A 15,827-nucleotide genomic window follows, 5' to 3' on the forward strand; every position below is an offset into this window, starting at 1 on the left:
GAAAGTTAGACTGAGAGGGATGAACCTATCACACTATGGCCCTGATTGGCCAGGGCAGACAGACAGACAGTAAGCACCGGGGTTTTGAGAAGGCTAACATAGCCTGGAAAATCCCATGGACGGAGGAGCCTGGTAGGCTGCAGTCCATGGGGTCGCTAAGAGTCGGACACGACTGAGCGACTTCACTTTGACTTTTCACTTTCATGCAATGGAGAAGGAAATGGCAACCCACTCCAGTGTTCTTGCCTGGAGAATCCCATGGACAGAGGAGCCTGGTGGGCTTCCATCTGTGGGGACGCACAGAGTCGGACACAACTGAAGCGACTTAGCAGCAGCAGCAGCAACGTGGCAAGCAAAACCAAAAGGGAAAATTTAGAGTAGATAATCAACTTAGGGGAATCTATTTTCTACCAGCTCTGTGTAAGCATATCTAATCAGATACTACAGGAGAGCTCAGAGGAAGGAGACAAAGAAGTGGACAAAGACTGGACCCCAATCAGTGAGTATGCTGAGAGCCTGAATATTATGAGACAAGAATAACATACCTGAAAATCTTTGACTTATGGAAAGAATTTTGCTTTCTAGACTGGAGGAAAGCAACTAGGGTGATGAGACACCTTAGTCTCAAATGGAAAAAAAAAGAAACAGTAGAGACTGTTCAGGAAAAAAGTCACTAAGCAAGTAGTACGATCTAGTCCATGTACCTCCCTTTAGTTAGTTTTCATTTCTATTATCATTATTAATCTCTTTTACAAATCAGGTAATTGAGACTCAAACAGATAAAGTGACTTGCCTATGATCACAGAGATGAACTTAAAAAAATGATCTTAAGCTGCTGATCTCAAACAGAGACTATCAAGTATTAGATTTTAAAAAGTAATCAGAAATACAGCATCAGCAACTGAAAGTTGAAGTTCACCAAAAAGAAATTATCCTTACCTGCAAGGCACTGTTGAGGAAGCAGCTGTTTTGTCCTGGCTCATTGCTGAGGCCTTTGCTGGGAGCTATGGAGGTTGAGCTTCGAGGAGCAAACATCCCCTGGACACTACCACGGCCCCCTGAAAAATAATTTCTCTTCCAAGACATTACTGTTCACATTTAGCTGAAAACAAGAGAATATTCTGTATCTTTGGGGGAGTCCTTAGTCTTTGTTGAAGCCCTTAATATAAAGAGAATCCAGAATTTAACAAATTTATGTTGAAGGACTTTGAATTTACAACCTTTCAAACATCATATAGGTAGCTCAAGAAACTCAGGCATCCTTAGATCCACAAGCCAGAGCTGTCCTCAACTTGTTCCAAATAATGCCTAAAATTTAACATGGCACAGGACAAATTCAAACAGAGAAATCCTTAAGTATCGCTTCCTTCTATTTTTCTTGAACCGACTCCATAAAATTCTGGTGAAGTGGCTGTAATCCTCAACTCCAACAGAATCCAGGATCAGGGTAGAGTGTGTTCTTTAGGCTTGTTTATAATGCTTCCTGTGGATTGAAGATTTTCCCAACTGGAAGGAGAGGCAGACAGACAACCAGGAATCCAGCACAACTCTCCTTGCCTTCTACTGCCCTGTCCCATTGTCCCATCATCCTTTGAAGTAAAAACCCAGGTTCTAAGCAACTGACATAGATTTCAGAAAGCTAAGAAGTTTGTTTGAAATACATGGAGTTTCTGCTGTTGTTGCTCTGCTGCTGTTCTTTAATATGTCCCAAACATCTTCTATTATTCCATCCACAACTTCAGAAAATCTCTTCTCTTTTCCTCTGTGACCAGACTAGCCAGCTGTGCCAGAGAGCTTTAACAGAAAGAAAAAAAAAAAAAAAAAATCAAAAGCTTGCGTCACTTAATGACTCTACTAGCTTTGTGCTGTTCTGCCAAGATCAACGTTGCCTCACCTCGCACTATAAACTTGAAACCTTGGCAAACAATACATAGCCCTCCCCCAACCAAAAAAATAAGCCCAACAACAACAAAAAGGAGAACCACTCAACAGGCAGGGGGAAAAGGTGTGAGCAGCCTTACTTTCACAGGAGACTTCTCTCAAATTTTCTAGGAGAAGAAAGTTGATCTGGACAAATATAAAACTCCAATGAGAACTTTCCACAACCAGGCTAAGAAAAAAATTACCAAGTAAACACATACCAAACTGGGAAGTTGAAACAGTTTCTTTTGGATGTTTTGAGTACAGAAAATTTTAAAGGTGTTTTACATGCCCGTGGCTATAAAAGCCTATTTAAAGGTGGGAGGGGCATGTTATCACTTTACTGAGTAAAGATGTCCCATCCCAGAGAAACCCTCATGGTGAGTAAACTATATGTCCTTAATATTCAGTCCAAAAAAACGAAATCTTCTTCTGCCCTGTTTGTTTGTATGTTACATTTTTTTTGCCAGAGGATCAGAGAGATAATTTGGGTTACAAATCACTTAATCCTCAGATTATATCCAAGGCAGTCACCATCAGAGGCCATCCATTAACCAACAATAATCTTCAACTAATTAAAATGCCAAAGAAGCAAGAGGCAAAAATTTCCTTGGAAGAAAATGCTTCTAATATTCACCTTTAAGTTCTCCTATAAGGCCGCCAGGTCCACATAAGGAAAAAATTGAGAATGTTAAATATTAAATTTGGCTTCTAACAGTTGCCCAAGCTTCTCCTTTCCTTCTCACCATCATATGGATGACCTAAAAAACCAAAAATGCTATAACAGTTTCATCCTTCTCAGATCACCTAGCACTACCTATAGTGTGTTCAGTGGAAAAGCTGAGGCACAGGAATATTAAATGGTTGCACAAGAATGTTCTTTCCCTTCTCTAAATTCCCAGACTATTTATAATCCACAGGTCACAATTAAAGTATTTGATTATATATTATAGTGTCATATTATTCTCTATTTGTTTTTATTACTCTTTGTTTTATATGGTGTCAGTCATATATCCTGACCATGACTGTATGAAATGGAATACTAGCTAGTGTCAGACATGTGCTAAACAATACCCACATTCTTTACTCAATCTTCATAACAGCCCAATCAGTAGGTATTAATAGTTCCATTTTACAGAAGTGTAAAGGGAAGCTTAAAGACATTAACTTGCTCAAATCAAAGTTGGTAAGTGGGAGACCTAGTTTTGTTTGACTACTTACTGTGACTTACTTATACATTTTATTATATTATTCCAAAAGCTCCTAACACAGTGCTAGTCATAAGGAAGCGCTCAATAAATACTGCCTGATGATTAGCACACAGCACCAGGAAAGATCCCACGTTCTCCCACACAGACTACAAGACCCTCAACTCTCTACACACACCCTCATACACACCCCACCGGAGGCCACTAAGCAATTTCCAACAAGCCATGCAGCATTCCTTCAGCTTAACTGCTGCAAAGGAATGACAAGGACCAAGCCTCCACTCTGCTCAAAGCCAAAAGAACTTGGCAGCAGGATCCACGTGAGGAGCTCACTGAAACTCAGCCTGCCCTATGATACACACCCGTGAGTTCAGGGAGCAAAGGGAAAAAAGGCAGTAGCAGAAAAAGATTCTCAGGCTCTGAATGGCCTATGTAGGGTAAGGCAAAAAGCTCTCACACTTGAATTAGGTGTGTCAGAAACCAGAGGTGAGAGCCAAAAAGAACAAAGCCAAGAGGGGCAGTAACAAACGGTCCAAAGAAACACTGAAGACAAAATATTTCAATTAAATCGCAGGTCTTGCACCAAACAATATAATCCATCTACGAAACATACATGAGAAAGTAAATAAAGAATTCTACCCACAAAGCCCTAACTTTTGGGGGAGTGGGGGAGGCACTGTACGGCATGTGGAATCTCAGTTCCTGGACCAGGGATGGAACCTGTGCTCGCCCATGCAGTCTTAACCACCAGACCACCAGGAAGTCTTGGATTTATCTAACAACCTTCTTCTTTTTTTTTTTTTTTTTAGCAGTTTATGTATTTTCATTATTTTTGTTTGCACTGGGTCTTCGTTGCTGCGCATGGGCTTTTCTCTAGTTGTGGCGAGCAGGGTCTACGCTCTAGTTGCAGCGCTGGAACTTCTCACTGCAGTGGCTCCTCTTATTGTAGAGCACAGGCTTTAGGCACACGGGCTTCAGTAGCTACAGCATGTGGGCTCAGTTGAAGCACACAGGCTTAGTTGCTCTGCGGCATGTGGAATCTTCCCGGACCAGGGATTGAACCCATGTGCCCTGGAGAAGGAAATGGCAACCCACTCCAGTGTTCTTGCCTGGAGAATCCCAGGGATGGGGGAGCCTGGTGGGCTGCTGTCTATGGGGTCACACAGAGTTGGACACGACTGAAGTGACTTTGCAGCAGCAGCAGCCCTGGATTGACAGGCAGATTCCTATCCACTGTCTACCAGGGAAGTCCCTAACAACCAATTTTTAAAAGAAAAAGAACTTCCTAGGCAATATTGAAGTATTTTAGGGGTAAAAGAGCATAATGTCTGCAACTTACTCTGAAATGGTTCAGAAAAAAAGACTTGTGTGTATGTGTGCATACTTATATACACATGGAGAAAGAAGGAGAGAGAAAATAATAAACTGAAAACAGCAAAATGTTACCAATAAATAAATCTGGCTGAAGGGTATATGGAAATTCTTTATTCCATTTCGTAGAACTTGTTTATAAGTTTTTAATTATTTTCTTAAGTTGAAAAGGAACTGATATCTTCAAATAATAAAACAATTTAAAATTACATAAGAAAATGTAAAAAATGTATAGCTATGTGGCCAAATTAAAAGGAAATAAGTGTTAAGTCACTTAGTCGTACCTGACTGTCTGTGACCCCATGGACTATAGCCCACCAGGCTCCTCATCCATGGAATTCTCCAGGCAAGAATACTGGAGTGGGTTGCTATTTCCTTCTCCAAAAAGGAAATAAGGCTGGAATACTATTTCTATGAAAAGGAGAGTTTGAAATACAATATAAGGTCAAGTTGTTGTAAGGAGTAAATGATGTAAAGTAATCATGATATTGGGGCTTCCCAGGTGGTGCAGTGATGAAGAATCCGCTTGCCAATGCAGGAGACATAAGAGACAAGGGTTTCATCCCTGGGTCAGGAAGATCCCCTGGAGTTGGAAATGGCAACCCATTCCAGTATTCTTGCCTGGAAAATTCCATGGACAGAGGAGTCTGGTGGGTTGGAGTCCATGGGGGTCCAAAGAGTTGGACATGACTTAGTGATTGAGCACACACACACACAACAATTATGATATTATTAAGAGGACTAGGACAAGACTTGCAGTTGGAAAATACGGGCTCAATTTCCAGATTTTTATTACTTTCTGTAATCCCAAACAACGTAGCTGTCCTGAACTTTGTTTTCTGGGTCTATAAAACAGCTTTACAATATCTATTTCCCACAATGACTGAGATTTAACATGATAAGTATGTGCAAGCAAGTTTTCAAAACAAAGAATAAATTATGAGTGAACTGCTGTGCCTAAAAATAGAGAAGTAAATTTCTGTTTGGGCACCTCATCAGGATACGAGAAAGTTGCAAGCCAACAGGAATAAGTCTTCTACTTGTACAAAAAGAACTGTAATAGGGCTCACACAGAGCAAGGTACATATCAGTATTATTGAGCCATGTGCTTGAAAAAACATTTAAATTTTACAATTATTTTCAAAATACAAAGATTAACATGAAAAGGTAAACAACTCAGTTCAGTTCAGTTCAGTTGCTCAGTTGTGTCCAACTCTTTGCGACCCCATGAATCGCAACACGCCAGGCCTCCCTGTCCATCACCAACTCCCGGAGTTCACTCAGACTCACATCCATCGAGTCAGTAATGCCATCCAGCCATCTCATCCTCTGTCGTCCTCTTCTCCTCCTGCCCCCAATCCAAAAGTCCATTCTGAAGGAGATCAGCCCTGGGATTTCTTTGGAAGGAATGATGCTAAAGCTGAAACTTCATTACTTTGGCCACCTCATGCGAAGAGTTGACTCATTAGAAAAAAAAAACAACTCAGTCTGTTACAAGAAATAGGGTAACATTTTAGAAGGTCTAAAGAATGACAAGAAAACCATGAAAAGTATCTCAGTTTCTAATGAAGGAACAGTAGCCCCATTACTAGCGATTAAAGCCAAAAGTAACGCAAACAATAGGAAGTCAAACTGGACTACACTGAGATATACAAAGAGTTTAACCAGAAAATTTGCTCACATTTCTGGTTTCTGTTCATCTGTGGAGCAGTTTACTTATAATTTACTGAAGAATCTATATTTGCCATATAGTCAAAGCTGTGGTTTTTCCAGTAGTCATGTATGGATGTAAGAGTTGGACCATAAAGAAGGCTGAGAATCAAAGGATTGATGCTTTTGAACTGTCGTGTTGGAGAAGACTCTTGAGAGTCCCCTGGACTGCAAAGAGATCAAACCAGTCAATCCTAAAGGAGATCAACCCTGAATAATCATTGGAAGAACTGATGCTGAAACTGAAGCTCCAATACTTTGGCCACCTGATGCAAAAAGCTGACTCGTTGGAAAAGATCCTGATTCTGGGAAAGACTGAAGGCAGGAGGAGAAAGGGATGACAGAGGATGAGATGGCTGGATGGCATCACCGACTCGATGGACATGAGTTTGAGCAAGCTCCGGGAGTTGGTGATGGACCGGGAGGCCTGGCGTGCTGCCATCCATGGGGTCACGGAGTCAGACACGACTGAGCAACTGAACTGAACTGAACTATATTTGCACTGATAAATCAACAGACAGTTATCTCAACTCCACACATCACTAATTACAAACTGGGAATTGGGGGTGGGGGTGGGAGGGAGGTTCAATAGGGGGGGATATATATATATTTATATATACACACACATATGGGCTTCCCTGTTGGCTCAGAGGTTAAAGTGTCTGCCTGCAATACGGGAGATCCAGGTTAGATCCCTGGGTCAGGAAGATCCCCTGGAGAAGGAAATGGCAACCCACTCCAGGATGCTTGCCTGGAGAATCCCATGGACAGAGAAGCCTGGTGGGCTACAGTCCATGGGGTCGCAAAGAGTCAGACACGACTGAGCGACTTTACTTACTTACTTACACATATATAGCTGATTCACTTTGTTGTATAGCAGAAACTAACACAACATTGTAAAGGCATTATACTCCAATTTTTAAAAAAATTACAAACCATATTCACAATATCTTGTTGCTTATTATGAGGATATCAATATAGTAACCCCTATACAAATTAGTTATTATTATTATTCACACATTCCATTCTCATGAACTCTTTCCCCTTTAAAGATAACCATATACAGGTATCCCATATTCTTTATTTTTTTAAAAAAGTAACAACAAACACCACCTTGAACTTATTTACTCCTATGCCTACTGTCTTAAATTTTTTTCAACCTTTCACTGCTAAACATCTCTGTAAAATAATTTACCATTGCTACTTTTCCTTGCTCACCATTAATGTCTTCAGAAGATGGTACTGTTCCTTCACTCTACCACCACAATATTACTCCATGGTACATTTGTTTTCAAAAGCAATCTAATTTCAAAACCTACTGGCTCTTCGATATGCTTCAGTCTTCTTAACTTTTCTGCAGCACCTAACACTGGCTGCCTGATCTTACACAATCCTGAATTCATAGGATGAATTAAAAAGAAAATGAGAGAATACCAAAAATGAAAGAATGACAAATGAATACTGATTCTCCTATCCTCTAACAGTCCATTTTCTCTCTCCTTTGCTGCTTTCTTAAAAGCGAACATTCCCTAAAGTTAAAATCAGTTGTGCCTGCTCTTGTCCAGAGTGCTTCCCACGGTGTTCTCATCCCCTTTTCCATCAGAACTTCAACCATCACTTATGGCTGATAAATGATAAATCTCATGAACTCTGAAACAAAATTACTAACTTTGTGCATACTGTCTCACTTTCAAAACAAGTTTAACATGTCGAAATCTGAAGTCACATCTTTCTCCAACAAAAAAGTCCTTCCTCTTATTCTCCCCCCACCTACTTTGTCAACTAATGGCATCTCCAATTACTCAGGTTCTAAATCTTGGCTGTTTATCAGTCTCTGACGCCTTTCTATTCCTCTCCCCCTTCCGCATCCACATCGTAAGGTCTGTCAATTACCCCTTCAAAATCTCTTACATCGATCCTTCTTTTTCACTTCCACTGTCATCACCTAGTTGGTACCACAATTACCCCTCCTGGTGGCTCAGATGGTTAAGAATCTGCCCTGCAATGCAGGAGACCCAGGTTCGATTCCTGGGTCAGGACAACTTCCTGGAGAAGGAAATGGCAACCCACTCTAGTACTCTTGCCTGGAGAATCCCATGGACAGAAGAGTCTAGTGGGCTACAGTAAAATGGGGTCACAAAGAGTCAGACACAACTGAGTGACTAACACTAGACTATTACAATACATAAGTCTTTCTGGCCTCCTGTCTCTTGCTAGCCAATTCATTCATAAAATTAGTTTTTTGAACTAATATTTCTCTTTAACATACTTCATTACTTACTTGTGATTTCACACACAAAAAAAGTGGAAAGCTTTAATTGTTCCTTAGCAGTAGAACAATGTCAGCTATTCAGCTAAAAAAGGTTTTTGATAGGACCAGTCCCACCTTTTTAGGTCCCCCCAAAAAGTAATGATGTCTACTCTTACTGCCCCTGTTCAACATCATACTGGAAGTCCTAGTATGTAAAACAAGGCAAGAAAAAGAAATTTTAAAAACATATAGATTATAATGAAATAAAATAACCATCTTTATAGATACTATGTTCTATACTTGAAAATCCTAAGAAATCTACCCAAAAACCTCTAAGAACTAATAAGTGAAGTCAGGGCACAGAATACAAAGTCAATATTTTTTAAGGAATCACTTGTGTTTCTGTATAATAGCAATGAACACTGGAAACTGAAATTCCTTTAAAGTACTACTTACAATACTATCTTTACCACTGAGCCACCATAAATACAAAATACTCAGGTAAAAACATAAATATATATAAGCTCTATATCCCCAAAACTACAAAACCTAAGTAAGTGGATAGGCATGTGACGTTTGTAAACTGGACATTTCAGTTTTAAGATGCCAATTCATTCCAAACTCATGCAGCGATTTAATGCAATTTCAAATCAAAACTCCAGCAAGATTTCTTTTTGTAGAAATTAACCAGCTGATTCTAAAAGTTACATGGAGGCAAGGGAAGTATAATAGCCAAAAGAATTTTAAAACAGAAGAAACAAGGTGGAACATTCACTGGTCAGTACCATATGGTACTGGTGAAAAGACAGACACACAGAGCGCTGGAACAAAACAGAGAGCCCAGAAACAGGCCGACACGAATAATGTCACCGATTTTCAGTACACGTGCAAAGGTAACTCAAAGGAGAAAGGATAGTCATTTCAACAAATGAAGTTGGAACAACTGGACAAACCTATTAAAAAAAAAAAAAACTGAACCTTGACCCATAACTTACATTTTATACACAAGTAACTCAAAATGGATTACAGTCCTAAATGAAAACCTAAAACTATAAAAATTCTAGAAGACAAAAATTTTGTGACCTTGGGCTAAGTAAAGACTCCGTACATACAAAACAAAAGCACAATTCATAAAAGAAAAAAGAAACATAGAACTGGACTTCATCATAATTAAGAAGTTCTATTATTTGAAAGGCACTATTAAGAGAATGAAAAGACAACCCAAAGATTAAAAAATATTTTCAAATAACATAATGAATAAATGATTTGTATCCAAAATATACATGGAACACTCTAAACTTAATGAGCAAAATTATCCAATTTTCTTAAATAGCAGATAAACATATAAAAAGATATTTACCATTATTATTAGTCTTTAGGGGGATGGAATTAAAACCACACTACAAGCATATTAAATAGCTAAAAACAAAAACTACAAAAAGAAGTTATTTAAAATCTGACAACAACAAATACTAGAGAAGAAGAATCAGAGCAACTGAAAGTCTCCCAAACGGCTGACAAAAATGCAAAATGACACTGTTGGCAATTACATACAATCTTAAATGAACTTTTACCATCTGAACTAGCAACCTCATTTCTAGGTATTTTACCCAAAAAGAAATAAAAGCTTATGCTATGTAAAAACCTTTACACAAATGTTTACAGTGCCTTTATATATAATCACCGAAAACTGGAAATAACCCAAATGTTCTTCAACTAGTAAATGGTACATACATACATTAAACTCAACAATAGAAAGTAATAATACTAACACACACAAAAAATACGGATGAATCTCAAATGTACTATGATGAGACTCAAAAGGTCATATGCTATACAATTTTACTTTTATGACATTTTGGAAAAGTCAAAATTAAAATTCAAAAGTCAAAATAGACCAGTAGTTGCCAGAAGTTGGAGGTGAGGGTAAGAGTTGATTACAAAGGGGCAGTACCAGCATGATGAAACTGTTACATGTCTTTGATTGTGCTGGGAGTTACACTACCTCTATACATGTAGAGGAATGTTAGGTCCATGAATCAAGGTAAATTGGATGTGGTCAAATAGGAGATGGTAAGAGTAAACATCGACATTTTAGTACTTGGTGAACTAAAATGGATGGCAACAGGCAAATTTAATTCAGATGGTCATTATATCTACTACTGTGGGCAAGAATCCCTTGGAAGAAATGGAGTAGCCATCATAGTGTAGGCAAGAATCCCTTGGAAGAAATGGAGTAGCCATCATAGTCAACAAAAGAGTCCAAAATGCAGTGAAAGTGAAAGTGAAAGTGAAGTCGCTTAGTCATGTCCGACTCTTTGCAACCCCGTGGACTATAGCCTGCCAGGCTCCTCTGTCTATGGGATTCTCCAGGCAAGAATACTGGAGTGGGTTGCCATTTCCTTCTCCAAATATTTTTTCTTCCCCCCTTCCTGGACCACAGTGGCATGTGTGATCTTCCCAGACTGGGGATTGAACCTACGCTGTGTGCCACGGGAACACAGAGTCTTAACCACTGGGCCACAAGGAAGTCCACCTTGGTTGCAATTTCAAAAACAACAGAATGATCTCAGCTCATTCCCAAAGCAAGCCATTCAACATCACAGTAATTCCAGTCTATGCCCCAACCACTAATGCCAAAGAAGCTAAGTAGAACAGTTCTATGAAAACCTACAAGGCCTTCTAGAATTAAAACCAAAAAACATGTCCTTTTCATCATAGGGGATTGGAATGCAAAGTAGGAAGTCAAGAGATAACTGTACTAACAAGCAAGTTTGGCCTTGGAGTACCAAGTGAAGCAGGGCAAAGGCTAAGAGTTTTGTCAAGAGAACACGCTGGTCAGAGCAAATGGGTTGTCTGAGGAGGCCATACAAATAGCTGAGAAAAGAGAAGGGAAAGGCAAAGGAGAAAGGAAAAGATATACCCAACTAATGCAGTTCCAAAGAATAGCAAGGAGAGATGAGAAAGCACTCTTAAGTGAACAATGCAAAGAAGTAGAGGAAAACAATACAACAGGAAAGACAAGAGATTTCTTCAAGAAAATTAGAGATACCAAGGGAACATTTCATTGAGATGGTCACAATAAAGGACAAAAATGGCAAGGACCTAATAGAAGCAGAAGAGATTAAGAAAAGGTGGCAAGGATACACAGAAGAACTATACAAAAAGAGGTTTTAATGATCCGGATAACCATGATGCTGTGGTCACTCACCTAGAGCCAGACCTCCTGGAATGCAAAGTCAAGTGGGCCTTAGGAAGCATCACTACAAACAAAGCTAGTGGAGGTAATGGAATTCCAGTTGAGCTATTTCAAATCCTAAAAGATAATGCTGTGAAAGTGCTGCACTCAATATGCCAGCAAATCTGGAAAACTCAGCAGTGGCCACAGGACTGAAAAAGGTCAGTTTTCATTCCAATCCCAAAGAAAGGCAATGCCAAAGAATGTTCAAACGACCACACAACTGCATTCATTTCACATGCTTTCCAAGGTAATGCTCAGTATCCTTCAAGCTAGTCTTCAACAGTACATAAACCAACAACATCAAGATGTACAAGATGGATTTAGAAAAGGCAGAGGAACCAGAGATCAAATTGCCAACATCCACTGGATCACAGAAAAAGCAAGAGAATTCCACAAAAAAATCTACTTCTGCTTCATTGACTACACTAAAGCCTTTGACTGTGTGGATCACAACAAACTGTGAAAATTTCCTAAAGAAATACCAGGCCACCTGACCTGCCTCCTGAGAAACCTCAGGTCAAGAAGCAACAGTCAAGAAACAACAGTCAGAACCAGACATGGGACAATGGAATGGTTCAAAATTGGGAAAAGAATACATCAAGGCTGTATATTGTCACCCTGCTTATTTAACTTACATGCAGAGTACATCATGTGAAATGCCAGGCTGGATGAATCACAAATTGGAATCAAGATTATCAGTAGAAATATCAACAACCTCAGATACGCAGATGACATCACCATTATGGCAGAAAGCCAAGAGGAACTCTTTGCTCTTGCCTCTAGATGAGGGTGAAAGAGAAGAGTGAAAAAGCTGGCTTAAAACTCAACATTCAGAAAACTAAGATCATGGCGTCCAGTCCCATCACTTCATGGCAAATAGATGGGGAAAAAGTGGAAACAATGACAGATTTTATTTTCTTGGACTCCAAAATCACTGCAGACAGTGACTGCAGCCATGAAAAGATGCTTGCTCCTTGGAAGAAAAGGTATGACCAACCTAAACAGCACATTAAAGAGCAGAGACATCACTTTGCCAACAAAGGTCTGTATAGTCATATCTATGGCTTTTCCAGTAGTCATGTACAGATGAGAGCCAGACCATAAAGAAGGCTGAGCACCAAAGAATCGATACTTTTGAACTGTGGTGCTAGAGAAGACTCTTGAGAGTCCCTTGGACAGCAAGGAGATCAAACCAGTCAATCCTAAAGGAAATCAGTCCTGAATGTTCATTGATTGGAAGGACTGATGCTGAAGCTGAAGCTCCAATACTTTGGCTACTTGATGTGAAGAGGTGACTCACTGGAAAAGATCCTGATTCTGGGAAAGATTAAGGGCAGAAGGAGAAGGGGGCGACCAAGGATGAGATGGTGACTCAATGGACATGAGTTGGAGCAAACCCCAAGACATAGTGAAGTACAGGAAAGTCTGAAGGGCTGCAGTTCACGGGGTTGCAAAGAGTCGGACATGACTGAGCCACTTAACAACCACCACCACCACCAAGGTTGAATCATGAAGAAATTAAAAATCTGAACATAAATTCTTATATTTATTTAATCTTTAATCTACTTTAAAGTAATCTACTTAAGACTTTTTAAATCATCATTACTACTGGGATTTACTAAGTCAAAACAGCCTGCCTCACTTTCCTGTCTCTAACATCAGGTATACTCCAAGGAAGCTTAGAAGCCAAAATTCGGAAGGAAGCGTGTCATCTTATTACCTATTAGTGAAATGCAGTTACTAAGTTTTTATGTCCCATATTGTTCCCAATCTGAACACACTAACTTCCTGTGGGCAGGGTAAAAACCTTTCCCCTGTGTGAAATGACAGAAAACAGTGGGTCCCGAACTTTTTGCAGATTCCCACATCCAGAAGCAGACTTAACAAGAAACCATGAAGATTAAATTTCAAGGCACTCTCTTGCACAGGTCCTCAGGCCCAATATTCAATTTTCTATTTTTAAAAAAATGTTTTCCTTAAAGTGGGTCCCCTAAATTATATTAAGCTCCAGGACCCACAGAATCTGAATCATATTACAGAAAATGGGCTTCTATCATACATGTTACTTGAAAAAATATTTAATTCAAAAAGCTACTTTGAATTCAGTAATACTAATAAATTTGTATTTTACTAATCAAACATCTAATATGTTATTCATTGTTTACAATTTTCTTAGCACTAAATAGACCTAAATTGTACTGTCTGGTTTACATTTGGATTTTTCATTCTTAGGCAGACTGTAATATTTCTACCACAGATCCACAGTTGACAGAGTAGAAATGGCAGGGCTAAATTTAAAAGGCTCAAGACTGACAGCGTTAGAGCAATAAAGCTCTAGCTGATGACCTTCAGGAAAAAAAATCATTTTATTTCTCTGTATTAACAAAACACAGAGAATGATTACTTCACAATGAGTATACACAATACATCATAATGTGCTGCCATATTTCTCAGGCCAAAGTATTAAACCAGGCTACAGACGCAGCTACCCTAACTATCCACTACTGTATTCCACACCAAACAGCTAAGCTGCTCTTAGCCTCTATTTCTGAAAAAACCCTAAGCAGTCATTCAAATGTTTGGTGAAATGAAACTGGCTTATGCCTAAAGAGAAATGAGGCCTGGAAGGACACTGGGCCACAGGAAGAGCCCATCACCCTAAGAGACAGTGGGGTGAAGGGGGTTCAGAGACATATAGCTTATTAGCACTGGAGACTTCATTATGAATGGGATACGAGTGTGACTGACACCACTAAAGACTAGAGGGATTTGCTCCTGCAGAACCTGAGGGTCCTTTGATGAAACCAGGAATAAGGTACAAGTACCCTGGAAGGGGATAAGTCTCCTAAGGAAATTCATTTCATAATCATTAAATGAAGTTCAGTGAGGTCTCTAAGTAATACTAGTAATTCCATGCACAGAGAATTCCATGACATTCATGTAAATGACAGTATCAAAATATCTCCAACCAGATATTTATTAACTACAAAGGAAAGAATTTAACTTTACTGTAAGAACCCAGGCAGAGAGGCCCTTAACCAAGTGATCAGGTCAAACATCACCAGCAAAAATAAATAATGACATTATGAATCCCGTGTTAATAATGCATTGAGAACACATTTCTGTGATAGTCTTGACTAAACCTTATAATCTCAGTTCAATCATGAGAGGAAAAAAAAAAAAAAAGACAAATCTAAATTGAGGGACATTTGACCAAATAACTGGCTAATACTCTCCCAAAATGTCAGAGTTATGAAAGACAAAGAAAGACTGAGAAACTTTTACAGAACAGAAGAGACTAATGAGGAAAAATGAGTGAAATGCAATGTGAGATCCTAGATAGAATCCTCAATAAAGAATAATGATGAACAAACTAGTGAAGCTTGAAGGTCTTTCCTTAATAGTATTGAACCAATGTTAATTTCCTGGTTCTCATCATTGTACTACGGTTATACAAGATGATAACATTAAAGGAAGCTGAGTAAGAGATATCTAAAAACACTCTGTACCATCTTTACAACTTTTCTGTAAGTCCCAAATTAGTTCAAAACAAAAAACTTTTTAACTATGCAAATACTTCACTGAGGGAGATGAAAGCTTGGCCCCAGTGGGGAACAGAGGTATTTGGAGGATTAACTTTCTACACTTACAAGTGTAGGTGGATGAATAGTTTGTGATCATGGGGAACTTAAGAGTCCAGTAAAGACTTCTTTGAAATCTATGGGTTTACCATGTTTACCCTCACAGTTCAGCAGGTAATGGGTTAAGTTCTATTAGTTCAGAAGTCTGTTTCTCAGAGCTTGATTTACCTGGAATAAACTATTAGAAAAGTTTTTCAATCTGTAAGATCAAGAAAAAGTAAATGTAAAAGGACAGGGGTCTTGTTAGGGTGATGCATATTTTTCCCCTCTTTTCTCTATTTTCTAAATTATCTATAATTCATGGATAAATTATATTTAGTTTACAATTTCCTTCAAGTAAAACTAAAACTGGATTTTAAACTCATTTTCCCTAAGAACAGAATGTAAGGGCTCTGGACCAGAGGTAACCAATCATTGAGACACCTAAGATCCTAACAATATGAAAGCTATTTAATAATTGGTAACTACTGCCTATCTAAAAACAG

At 39.0% G+C, this 15,827-nt stretch overlaps 1 protein-coding gene across 20 annotated transcripts in view; it reads right to left on the minus strand.

Moving 5' to 3' along the window:
* The window catches only part of USP54 (ubiquitin specific peptidase 54), a 132,830-nt gene that overhangs the window by 61,358 nt on the left and 55,645 nt on the right, over positions 1 to 15,827 (minus strand). For 19 of the 20 annotated variants that reach the window (XM_006052667.4, XM_044942246.2, XM_044942247.2 and 16 more), the window contains one exon: positions 940 to 1,794. In XM_006052667.4, coding sequence (XP_006052729.4) covers positions 940 to 1,086 — 147 coding nt within the window. In that variant the 5' untranslated portion in view covers positions 1,087 to 1,794. Of the gene's footprint in view, positions 1 to 939; positions 1,795 to 2,557; positions 2,688 to 15,827 lie in introns of those variants that run through there. The other variant, XM_025284728.3, reaches the window with a different exon arrangement.

Source organism: Bubalus bubalis, chromosome 4 (genome assembly GCF_019923935.1).
Source record: "Bubalus bubalis isolate 160015118507 breed Murrah chromosome 4, NDDB_SH_1, whole genome shotgun sequence".
In the NCBI taxonomy this organism is placed as follows: domain Eukaryota; kingdom Metazoa; phylum Chordata; class Mammalia; order Artiodactyla; family Bovidae; genus Bubalus; species Bubalus bubalis.